At 45.1% G+C, this 20,004-nt stretch overlaps 1 protein-coding gene across 8 annotated transcripts in view; it reads right to left on the reverse strand.

Moving 5' to 3' along the window:
• The window catches only part of ARAP1 (ArfGAP with RhoGAP domain, ankyrin repeat and PH domain 1), a 304,736-nt gene that overhangs the window by 10,124 nt on the left and 274,608 nt on the right, over nucleotides 1–20,004 (reverse strand). For all 8 annotated transcript variants that reach the window (XM_063432734.1, XM_063432703.1, XM_063432716.1 and 5 more), the window contains one exon: nucleotides 7,317–7,367. In XM_063432734.1, coding sequence (XP_063288804.1) covers nucleotides 7,317–7,367 — 51 coding nt within the window. The remainder of the gene's footprint in view (nucleotides 1–7,316; nucleotides 7,368–20,004) is intronic.

Below are 20,004 nucleotides of genomic sequence, written 5' to 3' on the forward strand. Positions count from 1 at the left end.
ATAAGATGAAAACCTGCTCCGAGGACCAAACAGAGTGTGGCTGCAGGCAGTACAACCCCCCCCAAGAATTCCCTGATACACGGTATAGCCGAATGTACTCCTTAGAGAGCCACTGACAGTAGATTCTCCCCAAGCAAAACCACACGTGGCCAGAGGACTGGCGGCAAACAAGACAAACAGTGATTAAGCAGTATTAACCCTGGAACTGCTGGGTGATTGATCTCTTTAAATTTAATTCAATATCACTAATACGTAAATGCAGGAATACGGTCACATGGAGTCCCCATGGGTGTTACAAAACACAGGGCATTATACCAGCCCCTCCTTTAGACAGACAGCCCCTGCGAGGTTCACGTAGCCCCTGCGAAGGACAGGCAGCCCCTGTGATGGACAGGCAGCCCCTGCGAGGTTCAGGCAGCCCCTGCGAGGTTCAGACAGCCCCTGCGAGGTTCAGACAGCCCCTGCGAGGTTCAGACAGCCCCTGCGAGGTTCAGACAGCCCCTGCGAGGGACAGGCAGCCCCTGCGAGGGACAGGCAGCCCCTGCGAGGGACAGGCAGCCCCTGCGAGGGACAGGCAGCCCCTGCGAGGGACAGGCAGCCCATGCGAGGGACAGGCAGCCCCTGCGAGGGACAGGCAGCCCCTGCGAGGGACAGGCAGCCCATGCGATGGGCAGACAGCCTGTGCGAGGTTCAGGCAGTGAATACACTGAAGATTGATATTATAAAAACAGATTAATGTCAATTTAATGGATTGGCTTCATTATTGTTCCCTTAATTCTTGTTTTTATAGCAATACTAATATTTTTTTTTTTATTCTTTATTTTTCTTTGTGCAAGGAATGACAAACCTTTTTCAATGCCACAACAGCATAATTGAAAGATATAAACAGTAGTTGTACATTCATGGCAAAAGGGTACATTTTAAAATGTTAAAGGATATACAGGCTATTCTGGTAGCAATGCCTATCTAGGTAGACTGAGAAACATTGGACTATGCAGTAGTTTAGGCACACAGGTAATAGTTAAGTCGTGAGGTCGTAGCAGAGATTACAATGTTAAGTATCAGTAATATACATATTAATAAACTGGGCTCAGGCTAAAACAAAGCTATTAATCTTATGCAGGTAACTAACTTATTGGGTGTATTGAATCCTACGTTTAAGGTGAGATTAACGTCCTAAGCTATAACCAGGCTAAGCTACAGGTCATATTAAAACATAAGTATTAGTACTAGCTTAAATGCTTAATCTGGTTGGCTTACGAGAGTCTCATAGCGTGGAGCTAGCTGCCGCAAAGCTCAGTGTCTCGTAGTGCTCAGATAAATGCAGCTTGATGGCCCCATTCAGCGGTCAGCCGATTCCTGTGTCTATTCTCTGCGCGGCTCGTTCTGGTCGGTCTGCAATGGGGGCTTGACGGGTGAGCCAAGGGCAATGGTAGAGTTGGTGCCGCTGTAGAGTTCCGTCTCTCCTTCGTCTCGAACGGCTCTCCACATTTGTCGTTCGCTGGCATGAGGCTGGAGCTCGTGGATCTTCGTTTGTAGGGTTGCTTTTCGTTGGTTGGCGGTTTCCGGCGCCGCTGTGTGGTGAGCGGGCTTGGTGGTCTTGCTGTGGTGTATGTGAGGCAGAGTGTCGGCGTCTGAGGGATCTGTCGCCCTTTCCCGCCACCTTGCTCTGTTTCTGACTGGAGGTCGCCCCGGGGGCCCTTGGTGTGTTTCTGCACAGATGTCGCCGTGTAGACGGCCGGATCCATGCCGCTACTGTTCTCATTGCGAGGCGGAGGGACCGGCCCTTAGTGTGGAGCCTTGTCCATAGGCTGTTGCATAGCCGGGCAAAAAACTCCTGAATGTGCTTGGGTGGCTGAATGAGAGTGCTTTTTGGCGTCGGGTGCGCCTGTGCCGCCATCTTGATTGCATTTCCATTGTCTCGTTTGAGTGTAGATTTAGTTGCTTGTTTAGTCCGCTTTGCGGGGGTAACCGTCCCCAGCGAGGACCAGGATATCCCCCGCCGGTCCAGAGGGGGGGGGGGGGTAGCAGGGCAGTAGTCAACACTCGTTTGTGAGCAGGTCTCATGCCAGGGGGTCGGCCGCCTTAAACCCTGCTCAAATGTAAGCCGCATGGCCGGTCCATGTGCCCATTGTGTGCAGTGGTACATGACGGGTATCGTTATGCTCCCCGTGCGGTTCTGCTCCGTTTTTGGGGCTTTGTGTGCTGCCAGCATTGGTAGTTTAATCAGGATGCGCGTTTGTTTGCCTGCTGGTGCAGGAGCTCTCAAGGAGCACGTCCGGCCATCTTGGCTGTCAGGCCCCGCCCCCCAGCAATACTAATAATTTTAATTTGTTTGCTTTTATGTTTTCCATTTGATCTTCATTGACACAGTGACTGCAGGCAGCAGCTCGGCACATATTATTCTTGCCATTTCTATAGCACCAACAGATTCCATAGCGCTTTACATAGAGTCCCTCTCAGCAGTTTAGTCATCATAGAGACCAGGAGCAGTGAGCGTCCATGAAATGCTCGCCACACACTCCACAGGCCATAGGCTGTAACTACAGCGCTTTGGAATTTGTTGGCGCTACGTAGATAATAATAATTATTATAACCTGGGCACTGATACACAGTTGTTATGGTGCTTAGAGCGACTGTTTAATCATAGGATTGTGCAGCACATTACATCCCAATACAATTCAAAACACACATTTTTGCTTTAGGGATAACTAGATGTATACAGAGTTACTATACTTAACAAGCGACATAATCTCTAGCCATCGTGCCCACCGGAGCCTTAGGGTGCGCTGGCTCGGTCTGAAATACATGCAGCGCTATGAAGTGCAGATAAACACAGGATGCATGTTCCCTCTAAGGACAATAACTGTGACATGCCGCCACCAATCAGCATGTGCCAGCAGGGTCCTACTCACTGTAAAACCAGCTCAATTAAAGAGCACTCGGGTCAAACCACCAATCCACCAATCGCAGCACTGCGGGGGAACCAGGCAGCAGAGATCCGATTAGGGTCAAGTCGATAAAAGCTGGCTGAGGATGGGTTAAAACATTTTTAGGATATGCGACTCCAAAGTGTCCAGGACACTTCTCCTCTGGAGCTCTGCCTGTTCTGGATAATGCATCTTGGCCCCAGGGGGCCCCATTATCCTACCAGCAGGAGACAGCCATTTAAACTTCATCAAGGCTAATTGTGAAAAATCAGCCTCTTTCCAATATCAAAAGGTATTTTAACCCTCTGAGGGTCGGTCCGTTGATCCATGCAACAGCCGGGCACCGAGACTTAACCCCTTCACTACCAAACTACGAAACGAAGGTGGGGGGGGGGGGGGAGAAGGGTTAAATAGAAGAACGCTATAGGAGGTATCACAAAAAGGATTGTCTGGATTATTTCTGTGAGTGATGGGAGTTGTGTAAGTGCGCAGATTATACACAGCAATAAATGGTCTAGGTGTTCAGGAACAGCGCCGCGGGATACGGGATTAATAATCCTCTAACAGCGCATCATGTCTCTCAGCCTTTGAACGAGCACATTCCAACTCCCTCAGAGCAGTTACAGACAAGCACCAAACTAAAAATCTGAATTAGAAAAATCTGAGTTTAGATTCTGATTCCAGTTATTATTTTCCCCAATGCCTTCTTAAAGGCAGAGAACTGGATTCCTTCTCAAAGCATTAGCATTCAGAACCGCTCGGCTGTAATTTAAAGTTGCAGTAGCAATACAGTAAGAGAGGGGCCATTGGTTTGTGTCAAACTGCTTGAAAATGGCACAGTGGAGAGCTGGCACCATAACCACTACAACGGGCTGATTGCCCCTTTAAAGGAGTCATGAAATAAAACACTTAAATCATCCAGTATGCCCAGAATGGATATTAGCTAGCCCTGAACTCTTCTTCCAGGCTGGCTAATGACGCAACTCTTTGAAATGAGGTCTGGCAGCAGGTGTTTAGCAAATACATGGCCCTGGGGTTATCATTTTACCTCCTAATTGACGACTTGGAAAGAGATTTATAGGGTGTTTAGCAAACACAGAAACCCGGAAGGATTAAGCAGACATCGGGATTAGCATTTAGATAGAAACGTCAAAATTCCATTTACTGATCCCCTTCCCCCCCGCCAAAAAAAATGTACAAAAGCCAAAAACAAACGCTTGACAGAAAACCATAGAAACTGTGACACTCTCACATTCAAGGCCGGCCCATAGACCGCGCTGGAGCCACTCTGACACCGCCCCTGTCATAATTCTCAACCCATGGCGACGGAGCAGCAGGACCGCACGCGTTGGGAACCTGTGTGAGGGTCCATCGTGTGGACCATTCCCTTAGGGTCACCCGATGGACATATGCAATGAGGGGCCCCTTCTATCCTGCACAGAGAGCTGGGAGGAAGTGACAACGTATCACTTCCTCCCCGCTCACTCACACAGCCGCGCGGGAGGAGGAGCAGGGAGCCACGAGGATGGGTCCGGATCGAGAGAGCAGGATCCCAACTCCCACCAGCCACAGCCAGCAGAAGGCAAGAACCTGCTGGGTGGCTTAATTTTTTTAAATGTGTGTTTGTATGTGTATGTAGCTATTTGTGTGTATGTGTATATCTGTATGTCTGTATCTGCATGTGTGTCAATGTGTGCATCTGTATGTGTCAGTGTGTGTATCTGTATGTGTCAGTGTGTGTATCTGTATGTGTCAGTGTGTGTGTATCTGTATGTGTCAGTGTGTGTGTATCTGTATGTGTCAGTGTGTGTGTATCTGTATGTGTCAGTGTGTGCATCTGTATGTGTCAGTGTGTGTATCTGTATGTGTCAGTGTGTGTATCTGTATGTGTCAGTGTCTGTATGTGTCTGCAGGCGTATCAGTGTGTCTGTACATCTGTATGTGTCTGTATCTGCATGTGTGTCAATGTGTGTATCTGTATGTGTCAGTGTGTGCATCTGTATGTGTCAGTGTGTGCATCTGTATGTGTCAGTGTGTGTGTATCTGTATGTGTCAGTGTGTGTATCTGTATGTGTCAGTGTGTGTATCTGTATGTGTCAGTGTGTGTATCTGTATGTGTCAGTGTGTGTGTATCTGTATGTGTCAGTGTGTGTGTATCTGTATGTGTCAGTGTGTGGATCTGTATGTGTCAGTGTCTGTATGTGTCTGCAGGCGTATCAGTGTGTCTGTACATCTGTATGTGTCGGTATCTGCATGTGTGTGTTTTCGATTGGCGTTATCAAACGCCACAACAGCGAACATATTCACATACAAGCTAGACAGTGGCATGGATAGTTGCACATTTTTATATATATATCTCTATCTATATCAAGTGTAACGTATTTGGTGGATTCCAATAGTGAGAGTTTGTATCAACGTGAAGTAGGGCTTAATGGGGAAAAGCTGAGCCATTGTTGGGGAGGGGGTTTAATTGGCTGTAAGGCCGTCCGAGCTGGAAAGGTGTGTAATTTGTACTAAACGTTGCGTGAGTCAAGTAGGAAAACTATAAACATAAAATATTTAAACTGGTGTTAACGTGATCCCATCCTGTACAAATACCATGCATCCCCTCTTCTTTATTCTGTACCCCATTGAACTCCTGCCTCAATAAAAGAAAGATTGACAATTTAAAATATTTAAACTGAACATTATACACAGAGGTTCAGGTTGAGATCGCAGCATACATGGCCTTGGAGGGTTGCGGCGGGACAAACTCAGTTGCTGTCTCCGGGTTCCATCTCTGCGGTGCTTTCCCCGAGATCTGTGGCCCACGTTGTGGCATAGATTCCAGAGGAAGTCCCAAAACTGGTAGTAGTGCTGTTGCCTCTCTTAGATCTGCGACTATGTGCTTGTCGTCGTCGGAGTACCTGGAGTGTGCGGGATACGGTCCAGCAGTATTGGATTCAGTTTTTCCGGAGGAGGGAGGTAAATGGCCATGTCAGCATAGAAAGTCAGTGACATTGTCTCATAAGTTGTAGGGTGTACTTCCCTTCACTGCAGCCATCATTGCAGCTCTGCTGTGGTGAGATTAAACCACTAGGCCTTGTGGTACCTCACCAGCCCCCCCGCTTTTGCCTGTTTCGGGGGAAGAAGAGCCATAATTAGGTGCCGCATGAGGTGGGGTATTTCTGCCACAGGAATGACCTCAGTAATGCCTCTTACTTTCATATTGTTTCTGCGTCTGATATCTTCCAGCATTGAGAAACACCGGTCATAAGATTCCTGCTGTTGCTGCGGCTTTTGTACTGCCTGCTGAAGCGTGGCTGTTGCGTGTTGGCGCTGGAGGTGGTCTCAAGATCCCCAATCCGGCCTTTCAGGCCTTGTAAATCTGCTCTGATATCAGTGGGCATATTTCTCTGGAGGTCGGCCACAAGTTCCTTCAGTGCTGCGGTGGTCACTGGAGATGTGTCCGGATTCAGTTTAGCCAGTGGGGGTGGACGCGTGGTGGGTATTTCCTCCATCTCCCCCTAGAGTGACAAGTCGTCAGATAGCTTAGAGTACGTATCCGGGTAAGCGGCCATCTTGGTCCCAGCTGTGCCATGTGCCTGTCTCCACATATCTCTGATGTTTAAGCCCATCCAAGGCTTCTCAGCTTTTTGCTTTTTTATCTTGCGCCCCATGCTATCCTCGCCTCAACTGGGATAGTAGTCTCGGGCACCAAGTCGGGTAATTTCTGTTTTTTTGATGCTCGTGTTGCGGAGCTCGCGGTGGATGCGACCGCTCAGCTCGGAAGGTTCGGCTCCGCCCCTGGTGTATGTTTTTTAAGGAGCTCGAGATGGCTTTAAAAGTAACACTAAAAATTACGAATACAAACCTGTCCAAGAACACTCCCCATTTGTAGCAAAAGTATGAAAAAAAAATATTTTGACTTTTATCCAAAGCCAAGAATCCCTCAGAGCTCGCGCTTTGCTCCAGCGATGTCATCCAGCTTTAATGGAGGCTCCTCTTTCAGGAGCCCTGGGGGTAGACGTGCATGCGCTGCCTTTGGTCACATGACCAGGTTTCACTCAGTCGCTGTAGAGGAAGCGGCTCTCATTGTGGCAGCCAGTGAAGGTGGATTTAACCATTGTCCTATCTACAAAACTGACATGGTTAGAATGGCAGCATTGAGATGGTCCTTTAACTAGAGAGACACTGTGCGGCTTCTCAAATACAATGAGATTTCCAGAAATCTATCTTAAGTCTTATTTTGCCTTAATAATCATTTATCTGACCTACTGGGCCTCTTTACTTTCCTCTCATTCTGTGAAATATATTTCTAGACTAGCTATTTAACAGATTAGAGTTTTACTAGAGGGAATCATAATTCTTTGCTTCCCCTGGTTAGAAAAAGTAAAGATTACTTACCACTGAGACCTCTCGTTTCGATCATTCTCGTAGATAATGGTAAAAACAAAGCTAGAAAATAAAAACAAATATATTAACTTACAGCAGCATTAAACGGAGATAGGCAGAGATCAGAAAGGAAAGTGTGTGTGTGTGTGCGTCCCCCCCCTGTGTGTGTGTGTGACCCTGTGTGTATATGAATGTGTGGTTTTGTATGAGTCTGTGAATGTGTATATACAGCTGTAATCAAAATGATTCAACCCCAAGTGGAAATCAGACTTATTGTCAAAATTTTACAGACGTTCAGCTATTTGCAATGAACAAATCAAACAAAAGCAACTGAAATAGCTCAACACAAAGAATGTTTCAAGTGGTTTCCCCAAACTCAACTGAAAACACAACTTATATTGACTTCTCCAGCCTCAAAATGATTCAACCCCTTCAAGGCAAGCATCTTTAGTACTTTGTAGAACACCCTTTTGCTATGACCGCTGCAAATGAGATGCATAGCTAGACACCAGGTTCTGGCAGCGTTCCGGAGGAATCTTAGCCCATTGTTCAGCAGCAATGGCCTCTAGTTCAGTAATATTCTTTTGTTTGCGTACTGCAACTGCCTTCTTCACATTCCACCAGAGATTTTCTTGGGGTTCAAGTCATGTGACTGTGATGGCCACTGTATAATTTTCCAGGACTTCTTTTGCAACCAAACCTTGGTGGAATTTGAGGTATGCTTGGGGTTATCTTCTCGTTGGAAAGTCCAATGGCGCACAAGCTTCAGCTTCCTCACAGATGGCAAGATGTTTTCTCTTATGATTTCCTGGAATTTCAATGACTCCATCTTGCCTTCCGCGTGCTGTAGATTTCCAGTGCCAGATGATGTAAAGCAGCCCCAGAGCATCACCAAGCTTCATTCTACGTCTTTCAGACATACCGCTAATCCATTGGGCCAAGGAGTTCGAGTTTTGATTCATCCCTCCACAGAACAAAACCCCCAAACTTCTGTGGGTTATTTATATGATTTTGAGCATATTGGAACCAACGTTTCGTGTACTTTGGGTCTGTAGTGGTGTAGTCTTGGAGTTCTGGCTAGGAAACCCTCTGCATTTAGTGCTCACTGTTGCCATCAAGTCTTGCTACAGGTCTTTTGCAGTCACTCAAGGGTTTTTCACAACCTGCCTTCTCAGAAATATGTCCTGGTAGTGTAACCACTGTTCTTTCAACTTTGTACTTGCTAACTATGCTTTCCACAGTGTTTTAGGAGCATCCATTGCCTTCGCTATCTTTTTGTATTCGGTTTCTTGTTTGTGAAGGGCTATAATCTCTTCTCTTAACTATGTGGACCATTCTTTCGACTTAGACATATTTCTAACATGCAGGAAAACATGACACTCAACAAACCTCTAGCCAGTTCAGTTATTTTAAGTGTTCCAGCTCAAGCACACCTGGAGCAACTAATAAAAAAGCCCTTGATCAGTGCATCAGGTGTGTTTGAGACAACACCTGTTTCGTATATTTGTGCTGTGCTGTTGAGTCAATTCAGCTGCAAGCCTCTAAATTTTAAAGGGACACTATAGTCACCTGAACAACTTTAGCTTAATGAAGCAGTTTTGGTGTGTAGAACATGCCTCTGCAGCCTCACTGCTCAATCCTCTGCCATCTTGGAGTTAAATCCCTTTGTTTATGAACCCTAGTCACACCTCCCTGCATGTGACTTGCACAGCCTTCCATAAACACTTCCTGTAAAGAGAGCCCTATTTAGGCTTTATCTATTGCAAGTTCTGTTTAATTAAGATTTTCTTATCCCCTGCTATGTTAATAGCTTGCTAGACCCTGCAAGGGCCTCCTGTATGTGATTAAAGTTCAATTTAGAGATTGAGATACAATTATTTAAGGTAAATTACATCTGTTTGAAAGTGAACCCAGTTGTTGTTTTTCATGCAGGCTCTGTCAATCATAGCCAGGGGAGGTGTGGCTAGGGCTGCATAAACAGAAACAAAGTGATTTAACTCCTAAATGACAGAGAATTGAGCAGTGAAATTGCAGGGGAATGATCTATACACTAAAATTGCTTTATTTAGCTAAAGTAATTTAGGTGACTATAGTGTTCCTTTAACAAACCTGATTTTCAATAGGGGTTGAATAATTTTGATTGCAAATGTATGTCCAAGTTTGTGTGCGAGTCTGTGTGTCTGTATATCAATGTGTTTCTGAGCATGTGCCCGTGTGTGTGTGTATATTAATATAAGTGTCTGTGTATGAGCGTATAATGTTTCCAAACAAAGTGGGTTTAAAGGAGTGTGACACAAACACATTGCAAAAACCATAATGAAATAAAAAGAAATATAGCCAACTATAAAAAAATATATATATTTGTAGTTCGGATAGACGTCCTTGGTAGAAAGGTGCCTGTAGGTAGCCGCCTACTGCCTATTGGCCACTCTGGCCATCACACATTGCTAGGATTTCTTTCCCTGTTATTGGATTATTGTGGCCCCTGGTTCTGTCTGATTCACATTGGTTTAACACCTTTTTAATACTTAAACTTTGAAAACAATATGATGTGACAAAAAAAGAAAACATTTGTTTGAAGCTTACTAAAAAAAAAAAAAAAATTATATTTATATAGATACAGATATACAGATATAATTCTAAAGGAAAGCAGATTGTCTGTACTTATTAGAACCTGCTTTTTGTGCACAAAGACTAGGTTTGTATGGTAGCCCAAGCATAGCACGTATCTAACACACCTGATTCATACTTCGTATATAATATAGTGTTATTATCTGCATAGCGCTTATCTAACACACCCGATTCATACTGTGTATATAATATAGTGTTATTATCTGCATAGCGCTTATCTAACACACCTGATTCATACTTCGTATATAATATAGTGTTATTATCTGCATAGCGCTTATCTAACACACCCGATTCATACTGTGTATATAATATAGTGTTATTATCTGCATAGCGCTTATCTAACACACCTGATTCATACTTCGTATATAATATAGTGTTATTATCTGCATAGCGCTTATCTAACACACCCGATTCATACTGTGTATATAATATAGTGTTATTATCTGCATAGCGCTTATCTAACACACCCGATTCATACTTCGTATATAATATAGTGTTATTATCTGCATAGCGCTTATCTAACACACCCGATTCATACTGTGTATATAATATAGTGTTATTATCTGCATAGCGCTTATCTAACACACCCGATTCATACTGTGTATATAATATAGTGTTATTATCTGCATAGCGCTTATCTAACACACCTGATTCATACTTCGTATATAATATAGTGTTATTATCTGCATAGCGCTTATCTAACACACCCGATTCATACTGTGTATATAATATAGTGTTATTATCTGCATAGCGCTTATCTAACACACCCGATTCATACTTCGTATATAATATAGTGTTATTATCTGCATAGCGCTTATCTAACACACCCGATTCATACTGTGTATATAATATAGTGTTATTATCTGCATAGCGCTTATCTAACACACCCGATTCATACTGTGTATATAATATAGTGTTATTATCTGCATAGCGCTTATCTAACACACCTGATTCATACTTCGTATATAATATAGTGTTATTATCTGCATAGCGCTTATCTAACACACCCGATTCATACTGTGTATATAATATTGTGTTATTATCTGCATAGCGCTTATCTAACACACCTGATTCATACTGTGTATATAATATAGTGTTATTATCTGCATAGCGCTTATCTAACACACCCGATTCATACTGTGTATATAATATAGTGTTATTATCTGCATAGCGCTTATCTAACACACCTGATTCATACTTCGTATAATATAGTGTTATTATCTGCATAGCGCTTATCTAACACACCCGATTCATACTGTGTATATAATATAGTGTTATTATCTGCATAGCGCTTATCTAACACACCTGATTCATACTTCGTATATAATATAGTGTTATTATCTGCATAGCGCTTATCTAACACACCTGATTCATACTGTGTATATAATATAGTGTTATTATCTGCATAGCGCTTATCTAACACACCCGATTCATACTGTGTATATAATATAGTGTTATTATCTGCATAGCGCTTATCTAACACACCTGATTCATACTTCGTATATAATATAGTGTTATTATCTGCATAGCGCTTATCTAACACACCTGATTCATACTTCCTATATAATATTGTGTTATTATCTGCATAGCGCTTATCTAACACACCTGATTCATACTTCGTATATAATATAGTGTTATTATCTGCATAGCGCTTATCTAACACACCCGATTCATACTGTGTATATAATATAGTGTTATTATCTGCATAGCGCTTATCTAACACACCTGATTCATACTTCGTATATAATATAGTGTTATTATCTGCATAGCGCTTATCTAACACACCCGATTCATACTGTGTATATAATATAGTGTTATTATCTGCATAGCGCTTATCTAACACACCTGATTCATACTTCGTATATAATATAGTGTTATCTGCATAGCGCGTATCTAACACACCTGATTCATACTGTGTATATAATATAGTGTTATTATCTGCATAGCGCTTATCTAACACACCCGATTCATACTGTGTATATAATATAGTGTTATTATCTGCATAGCGCTTATCTAACACACCTGATTCATACTTCGTATATAATATAGTGTTATTATCTGCATAGCGCTTATCTAACACACCTGATTCATACTGTGTATATAATATAGTGTTATTATCTGCATAGCGCTTATCTAACACACCCGATTCATACTGTGTATATAATATAGTGTTATTATCTGCATAGCGCTTATCTAACACACCTGATTCATACTTCGTATATAATATAGTGTTATTATCTGCATAGCGCTTATCTAACACACCTGATTCATACTTCCTATATAATATTGTGTTATTATCTGCATAGCGCTTATCTAACACACCTGATTCATACTTCGTATATAATATAGTGTTATTATCTGCATAGCGCTTATCTAACACACCCGATTCATACTGTGTATATAATATAGTGTTATTATCTGCATAGCGCTTATCTAACACACCTGATTCATACTTCGTATATAATATAGTGTTATTATCTGCATAGCGCTTATCTAACACACCCGATTCATACTGTGTATATAATATAGTGTTATTATCTGCATAGCGCTTATCTAACACACCTGATTCATACTTCGTATATAATATAGTGTTATCTGCATAGCGCGTATCTAACACACCTGATTCATACTTCGTATATAATATAGTGTTATTATCTGCATAGCGCTTATCTAACACACCTGATTCATACTTTGTATATAATATTGTGTTATTATCTGCATAGCGCTTATCTAACACACCTGATTCATACTTCGTATATAATATAGTGTTATTATCTGCATAGCGCTTATCTAACACACCTGATTCATACTTCGTATATAATATAGTGTTATTATCTGCATAGTGCTTATCTAACACACCTGATTCATACTTCGTATATAATATAGTGTTATTATCTGCATAGCGCTTATCTAACACACCTGATTCATACTTCGTATATAATATAGTGTTATTATCTGCATAGCGCGTATCTAACACACCTGATTCATACTTTGTATATAATATTGTGTTATTATCTGCATAGTGCTTATCTAACACACCTGATTCATACTGTTTATATAATATAGTGTTATTATCTGCATAGCGCTTATCTAACACACCTGATTCATACTGTTTATATAATATAGTGTTATTATCTGCATAGCGCTTATCTAACACACCTGATTCATACTTCGTATATAATATAGTGTTATTATCTGCATAGCGCTTATCTAACACACCTGATTCATACTTCGTATATAATATTGTGTTATTATCTGCATAGCGCTTATCTAACACACCTGATTCATACTTTGTATATAATATAGTGTTATTATCTGCATAGCGCTTATCTAACACACCTGATTCATACTTCGTATATAATATTGTGTTATTATCTGCATAGCGCTTATCTAACACACCTGATTCATACTTTGTATATAATATAGTGTTATTATCTGCATAGCGCTTATCTAACACACCTGATTCATACTTCGTATATAATATAGTGTTATTATCTGCATAGCGCTTATCTAACACACTTGATTTATACTAATATTGTTATTTATTTATAAGACACCCGATCGATACTTTTGTTACAAAACTGTTACAAAAGCCTTATTACACTGTGTGCCTTTAAATGCTAGTTTCGCCTTTCTGGCTTATTTGCAGTCGTCGGTATGGTTCAGCACGAATCTTTTGTGTAAACGTATAGGTGGCCGCCATTTCAGGACTTTGCACGTGTTCGCGGCCATCTTACGTACGAACAGCGGTGTTCACCAGCAATCGTCTGGAACTAAAAACGGAGACGCACACAGGTGAACACCGCTGAGACCTCCAGGATAGCATAACTTCGTGCTGGACCTACCGAACGACCCACAGCGACCCCCAGGATAACTATGGATGGCAATGGGTTCATGGACTTTCACCGTACGAACAGAGACCGACCGCAAGGCCTAAACGTGTGGAACTATTTTCGGCCAGAAAGTCTGGGCGGTCGGTCAAAACTTTGAAAACCCATAACTCTCGAACCGTTCATCCGAACGGGTTGGTTTTCGGATATGTTGCTCCCCTGAACAAGATCTGTACAGCGGTGTAGGATTTAAAGGGGTACCCCCTGGTTTTGGGGTACATCCAGAACTTGGTTAAAAATATGTATTGCATAATTGGGTTAACTGGTTATCAGAGGGGAGGAGATGTGTGGGAGGTATCCAATATGTGATTGGTGATTTTATGCCTCCCCCTGGGAGTGTCCTTTTCGCATGTGACCACAATAAAAAGCAGGCTGGTCAGCCCAGTCCTCAGTTCTTACTTGACCCTCAAATCGCAGCCTCGACTCGTTTTTTGGGCAAAAGGGTATCCTAGCTATGCTATAGCTAGTGGGATTATTCTACACTTACAGGACTCCTATGGAATACTATGAAAAGCAGCTCTCCCCTCTTCAACAACTAGGAATCCAGTCGACTAAGCGGTCCAGCTCTCAGCTAGCCTAAGGGTAACCGTAACATTTGGTGGCAGCGGCGGGATTATTCTGGATTTCCTAGGAGAGGTACGGAACGGATGGAGAGCACCTACACAAAATTGAAGCGTACAACCCTAAAAGATTTACTGGAAAGCAGAGGAGGGTACGCCAGCAACCGGCCAAGGAGAGAACTGATCGCAGAACTGACCGAACTGGATCAAAGCTTCACAATGGCGGAAACACCAACCACGAATGGTGACGAAAAGGCAAGAATTGTTCGGGAGAGGCTCTCCCTATACGGGCCAAACCCACCTATAGAACTGGTACAACAGTTGATGGCGGAGGCAGACGAGGATATACGAAAGGCCCGAGCCCACGCACTTGACCTAGTAAACGCACAACGCAATGCTGAAGCCCCGCAGGTAATCGTTCCTGTCGAAAATGCTGGGAAGCCCAAGATACCCTTTGCGGCATTTAGATCCTTCCTAGAGAGCGAGACAGGAATTGATGAATACTTGGCGGACTTCGAAAGGCAATGCGCCCTGCACCAGATTCCCATCAGAGAGTGGCCCACGATCCTGTCTGGGAAACTATCCGGGCGAGCCCTGGAAGCTTTTCGTACCTTGAGTGCTGAGGAAGTGACACAGTATGAGCGAGTTAAAGAGACACTGCTAAGACGGTACGCTGTAACTCCAGACACGTATCGCCGGCAGTTTCGGGGCACGAAAAAGAAGCCTAACGATACCCATATGGAATGGGCGCACCGAATGCGGAGAGCGGCAAATCACTGGATGAGCGGAAGTAAAGCTGTGACTGGTGAGGAAATTTTACAATTGTTCCTCTTAGAACATTTTTATAATGGCATGGAGCAGCAGGGGAAGGTGTGGCTGCGAGACAGGCGACCTTCCACCCTAGAAGAAGCGGCCAAATTAGCTGATGAACATTATGATTCACGTCTTCACGAGCCAACGAACTACCGGGCTCCAGCACGGGTCAAGCCCAGAGAGGTTTACCGTGCACCTCCTCGTACGGAGTTCCGAGCCCCGGTACCCGCGGGACCCACCCGACCCTCAGGGTCACCCAATAACCACTCTGATCGTCCCAGACCGACTTGCCACCGATGCAAGCAACCAGGGCATTTCATGGCCAACTGCCCTCTTAACACGCACCAGACACCCAGGAATTACAATTACCCCTCTGGGCCATATCGTCCTGCCCGAGCCCTCTGTGTTAACCAAGAGGTCTCTATGGAGGAATATTTGGGGCCGCTTCACGAGGCAGACCCTGTATATGCTGCTTCCGATAACCGCCAGCACCATCGGCAGAAGGTATGGCTCGAAGGGCGATCTACCGAGGGGTTGAGAGACACAGGGGCTACCATCACACTGGTACAGAGTCATTTGGTGCCAGAACACAAGCGGTCGGGACAGACCGTGGCCGTTAGAGTGGCGGGGGGGGATGTGTACAAAATTCCGACCGCTAAAGTACATCTTGATTGGGGAGCGGGAAAGGGGGCTGTGAACGTAGGCATAATGGATAATTTACCTGCTGAAGTACTACTGGGCAACGATTTGGGCCCCATGACTTCTGCCTATGCTCCAGCATACAACAACGAAGCAAACCCAGTGACTACCCGAGCACAAGCCCGGACGGACCGAGAACCCTCACCGGTTCGGGAGACCCAGGTAAGACCGACCCCGACTTTTCCTGACATGTTAGGCCCCATACCCTGGGACACCCCAGATACTTTCGAGACCGAGTCTAGAACTGACCCGACTTTACAAAAATACCGGGAACGAGCAGAGACCGGGGGGAGCGGGGCAGATAACGAAACTTTTCTATGGGAAAAAGGCAAACTATATCGCTTGACAGAGAAAAAGGGACAACGTAGGCGACAGCTGGTAGTGCCCCACAAATACCGTCAAGAAATCCTCAAGATCGGACATGACATCCCCTTGGCAGGTCACCTAGCTGTAACCCGTACGCTACACCGCATTACCCACACATTCTTTTGGCCAGGAGTACACGCTGATGTTAGGACTTATTGTAATACTTGCGATGTGTGTCAACGAGTGGGAAGGCGAGGCGATCACCCTAAAGCCCATCTAGTCAATATGCCCATTGTAGAGGAACCCTTTAGCAGGGTTGCTATTGACCTAGTAGGACCACTGGCCACCCCTAGTCCATCTGGTAAGCGCTACATCCTTACCGTAGTGGACTACGCTACCAGGTACCCCGAGGCTGTCGCCCTATCCAACATCCAAGCGGATACGGTAGCGAATGCACTGGTACAAGTGTTCTCCCGGGTAGGATTTCCAAAAGAAATCCTGTCTGACCGAGGCACCCAATTTACAGCCGAATTGACCCAACAACTCTGGCAGGTTTGCAAAATTAAATCCCTTCTGAGCTCCCCCTACCATCCCCAGACGAACGGACTTTGTGAGAGGTTCAACGGAACCCACAAACAAATGCTCAAAACGTTCACTCAGGAATACCGAGATTGGGAACGCTTCCTGCCGCATCTCCTATTTGCTTATCGGGAGGTGCCCCAGGAAACGACAGGGTTCTCTCCCTTTGAGTTGCTCTACGGAAGAAAGGTACGGGGCCCCCTAAACCTGATCCGGGAGCACTGGGAGGGAGAGACGGAAACTGACGGTGTCCCCATTGTGCCCTACGTGCTGGAACTCAGGGACCGAATGGAGCAGCTAGCCAAATCAGTGCAGGCTAACCTCCAGTCGGCCCAGAGAAGACAGAAGGTATGGTACGATCGGGGGGCCCGAAGGAGAATCTTTACCATAGGACAAAAGGTGTTAGTACTTAAGCCGGTGAAGACAGACAAATTGCAAGCATCATGGCAAGGCCCCTACCAGATTGTAGAGAAACGGGGCGACACAACTTATGTCATAGCCAGTTGCCACGACAACAACCTTAGGAAGACGTTCCATGTAAACATGCTCAAAGAATACTTAGAGCGACCCGAGAACGTGACAGCCGTATGTTGTCCTCCCCAGGAAGACCCCGACAGTCTACCCATTCCCGACCTCTTAGAAAAGGGTCCCCCCACAGGGATAGTAACCCAGGTTCAGATAGGAGACCGACTTAGCCACACTGAAAGGGAGCAGCTCCATACACTCCTCCAATCCAAACACCTCACCTTCTCCCAGAAGCCAGGGTACACTACCCTAACTACCCACCAGGTCGATACCCCCGGGCAAACACCCTTACGCCAGCCCCCGTATCGCATCCCCGAGGCAGTTAGAACAGGAATGAAGAAGGAGATAGATGAGATGCTCCAACTCAGGGTGATTGAGCCCTCCGATAGTCCCTGGGCCTCCCCGGTTGTCCTGGTACCCAAGAAAGATGGGACAACACGGTTCTGTGTAGACTACCGGAGGCTCAATGAAAAAACAGTGACGGACGCGTACCCTATGCCCAGGGTAGACGAGCTACTCGATCGTATAGCCAGGGGAAATTACCTGACCACTATTGACCTCTGCAAGGGTTACTGGCAGATTCCCCTGGCCCCGGAGGCTATCCCCAAGTCGGCATTCGTCACCCCATTCGGCTTATACCAGTTTAGGGTGATGCCGTTTGGGATGAAGAATGCCCCAGCTACATTCCAGCGCTTGGTGGATAGGCTCCTGGATGGCTTCCAGAGTTTTGCCTGTGCATACCTGGATGACATAGCGATTCACAGTGAGTCCTGGGAGGACCACTTAGCTCATGTAGGAATGGTTCTGGATCAGATCCGGGCTGCTGGCCTGACTCTGAAACCGGAAAAATGTCACTTTGGGATGGCTGAGGTACAGTATCTGGGTCACCGGGTGGGATGCGGAAAACAGCGACCAGAGCCAGCCAAAATAGAAGCGGTTGCCAATTGGCCCACCCCATCACTAAAACCCAGGTTCTAGCCTTTCTGGGCACGGCAGGGTACTACAGACGATTTGTACCTGACTACAGCACACTTGCCAAACCCCTGACCGACTTGACCAAGAAAAACTTACCTCGACAGGTCCTGTGGTCTCCCCACTGTGAAACGGCTTTCCAGGCCCTCAAAAATGCTTTGGTTAATGCTCCTGTCTTGGCGGCCCCAGCTCTTAATAAACGTTTTATCGTCCATACAGACGCTTCCATGTTCGGGCTGGGAGCCGTCCTTAGCCAAGTAGGTGAAGATGGAGGGGAGCATCCAGTGGCCTACATCAGCCGGAAGCTCCTGCCCCGTGAAGTCAGTTATGCAGCGATCGAAAAGGAGTGTTTGGCCTTGGTGTGGGCATTAAAGAAATTGACTCCCTATTTATATGGACAAGAGTTCACTCTGGTCACCGACCATAACCCGTTGGTGTGGCTAAACCGGGTCTCTGGAGATAACGGCAGGTTATTACGTTGGAGCTTATCCTTGCAACCCTTCAATTTCACCATTTCCTACCGACCCGGGAAACAGAATGGCAATGCGGACGGGTTGTCCAGACAAACGGACCTCAGCCCAGCATAACCAGCGGTCTGGACAGCCTTAGTCTGCCCCGAAAAGGGGTCAGACGGTGTCTGCCAGAGTGTTCCACAAAAAGGGAGCACTGTTACAAAACTGTTACAAAAGCCTTATTACACTGTGTGCCTTTAAATGCTAGTTTCGCCTTTCTGGCTTATTTGCAGTCGTCGGTATGGTTCAGCACGAATCTTTTGTGTAAACGTATAGGTGGCCGCCATTTCAGGACTTTGCACGTGTTCGCGGCCATCTTACGTACGAACAGCGGTGTTCACCAGCAATCGTTTGGAACTAAAAACGGAGACGCACACAGGTGAACACCGCTGAGACCTCCAGGATAGCATAACTTCGTGCTGGACCTACCGAACGACCCACCGTTCAGTAGGACGATCACTCTTCGCATGGGGAGTACAGCGACCCCCAGGATAACTATGGATGGCAATGGGTTCATGGACTTTCACCGTACGAACAGAGACCGACCGCAAGGCCTAAACGTGTGGAACTATTTTCGGCCAGAAAGTCTGGGCGGTCGGTCAAAACTTTGAAAACCCATAACTCTCGAACCGTTCATCCGAACGGGTTGGTTTTCGGATATGTTGCTCCCCTGAACAAGATCTGTACAGCGGTGTAGGATTTAAAGGGGTACCCCCTGGTTTTGGGGTACATCCAGAACTTGGTTAAAAATATGTATTGCATAATTGGGTTAACTGGTTATCAGAGGGGAGGAGATGTGTGGGAGGTATCCAATATGTGATTGGTGATTTTATGCCTCCCCCTGGGAGTGTCCTTTTCGCATGTGACCACAATAAAAAGCAGGCTGGTCAGCCCAGTCCTCAGTTCTTACTTGACCCTCAAATCGCAGCCTCGACTCGTTTTTTGGGCAAAAGGGTATCCTAGCTATGCTATAGCTAGTGGGATTATTCTACACTTACAGGACTCCTATGGAATACTATGAAAAGCAGCTCTCCCCTCTTCAACAACTAGGAATCCAGTCGACTAAGCGGTCCAGCTCTCAGCTAGCCTAAGGGTAACCGTAACAACTTTGTATACAGTATTGTGTTATGTAGGAGATACATACAACATATCTTCGATTCTTTGTATATGATATGTAATCTAGTCGGGGATAACACTTACCCTGTGTGGTTGT

The sequence above is a fragment of the Pelobates fuscus genome, chromosome 1 (genome assembly GCF_036172605.1).
Source record: "Pelobates fuscus isolate aPelFus1 chromosome 1, aPelFus1.pri, whole genome shotgun sequence".
Classification (NCBI taxonomy): Eukaryota; Metazoa; Chordata; class Amphibia; order Anura; family Pelobatidae; genus Pelobates; species Pelobates fuscus.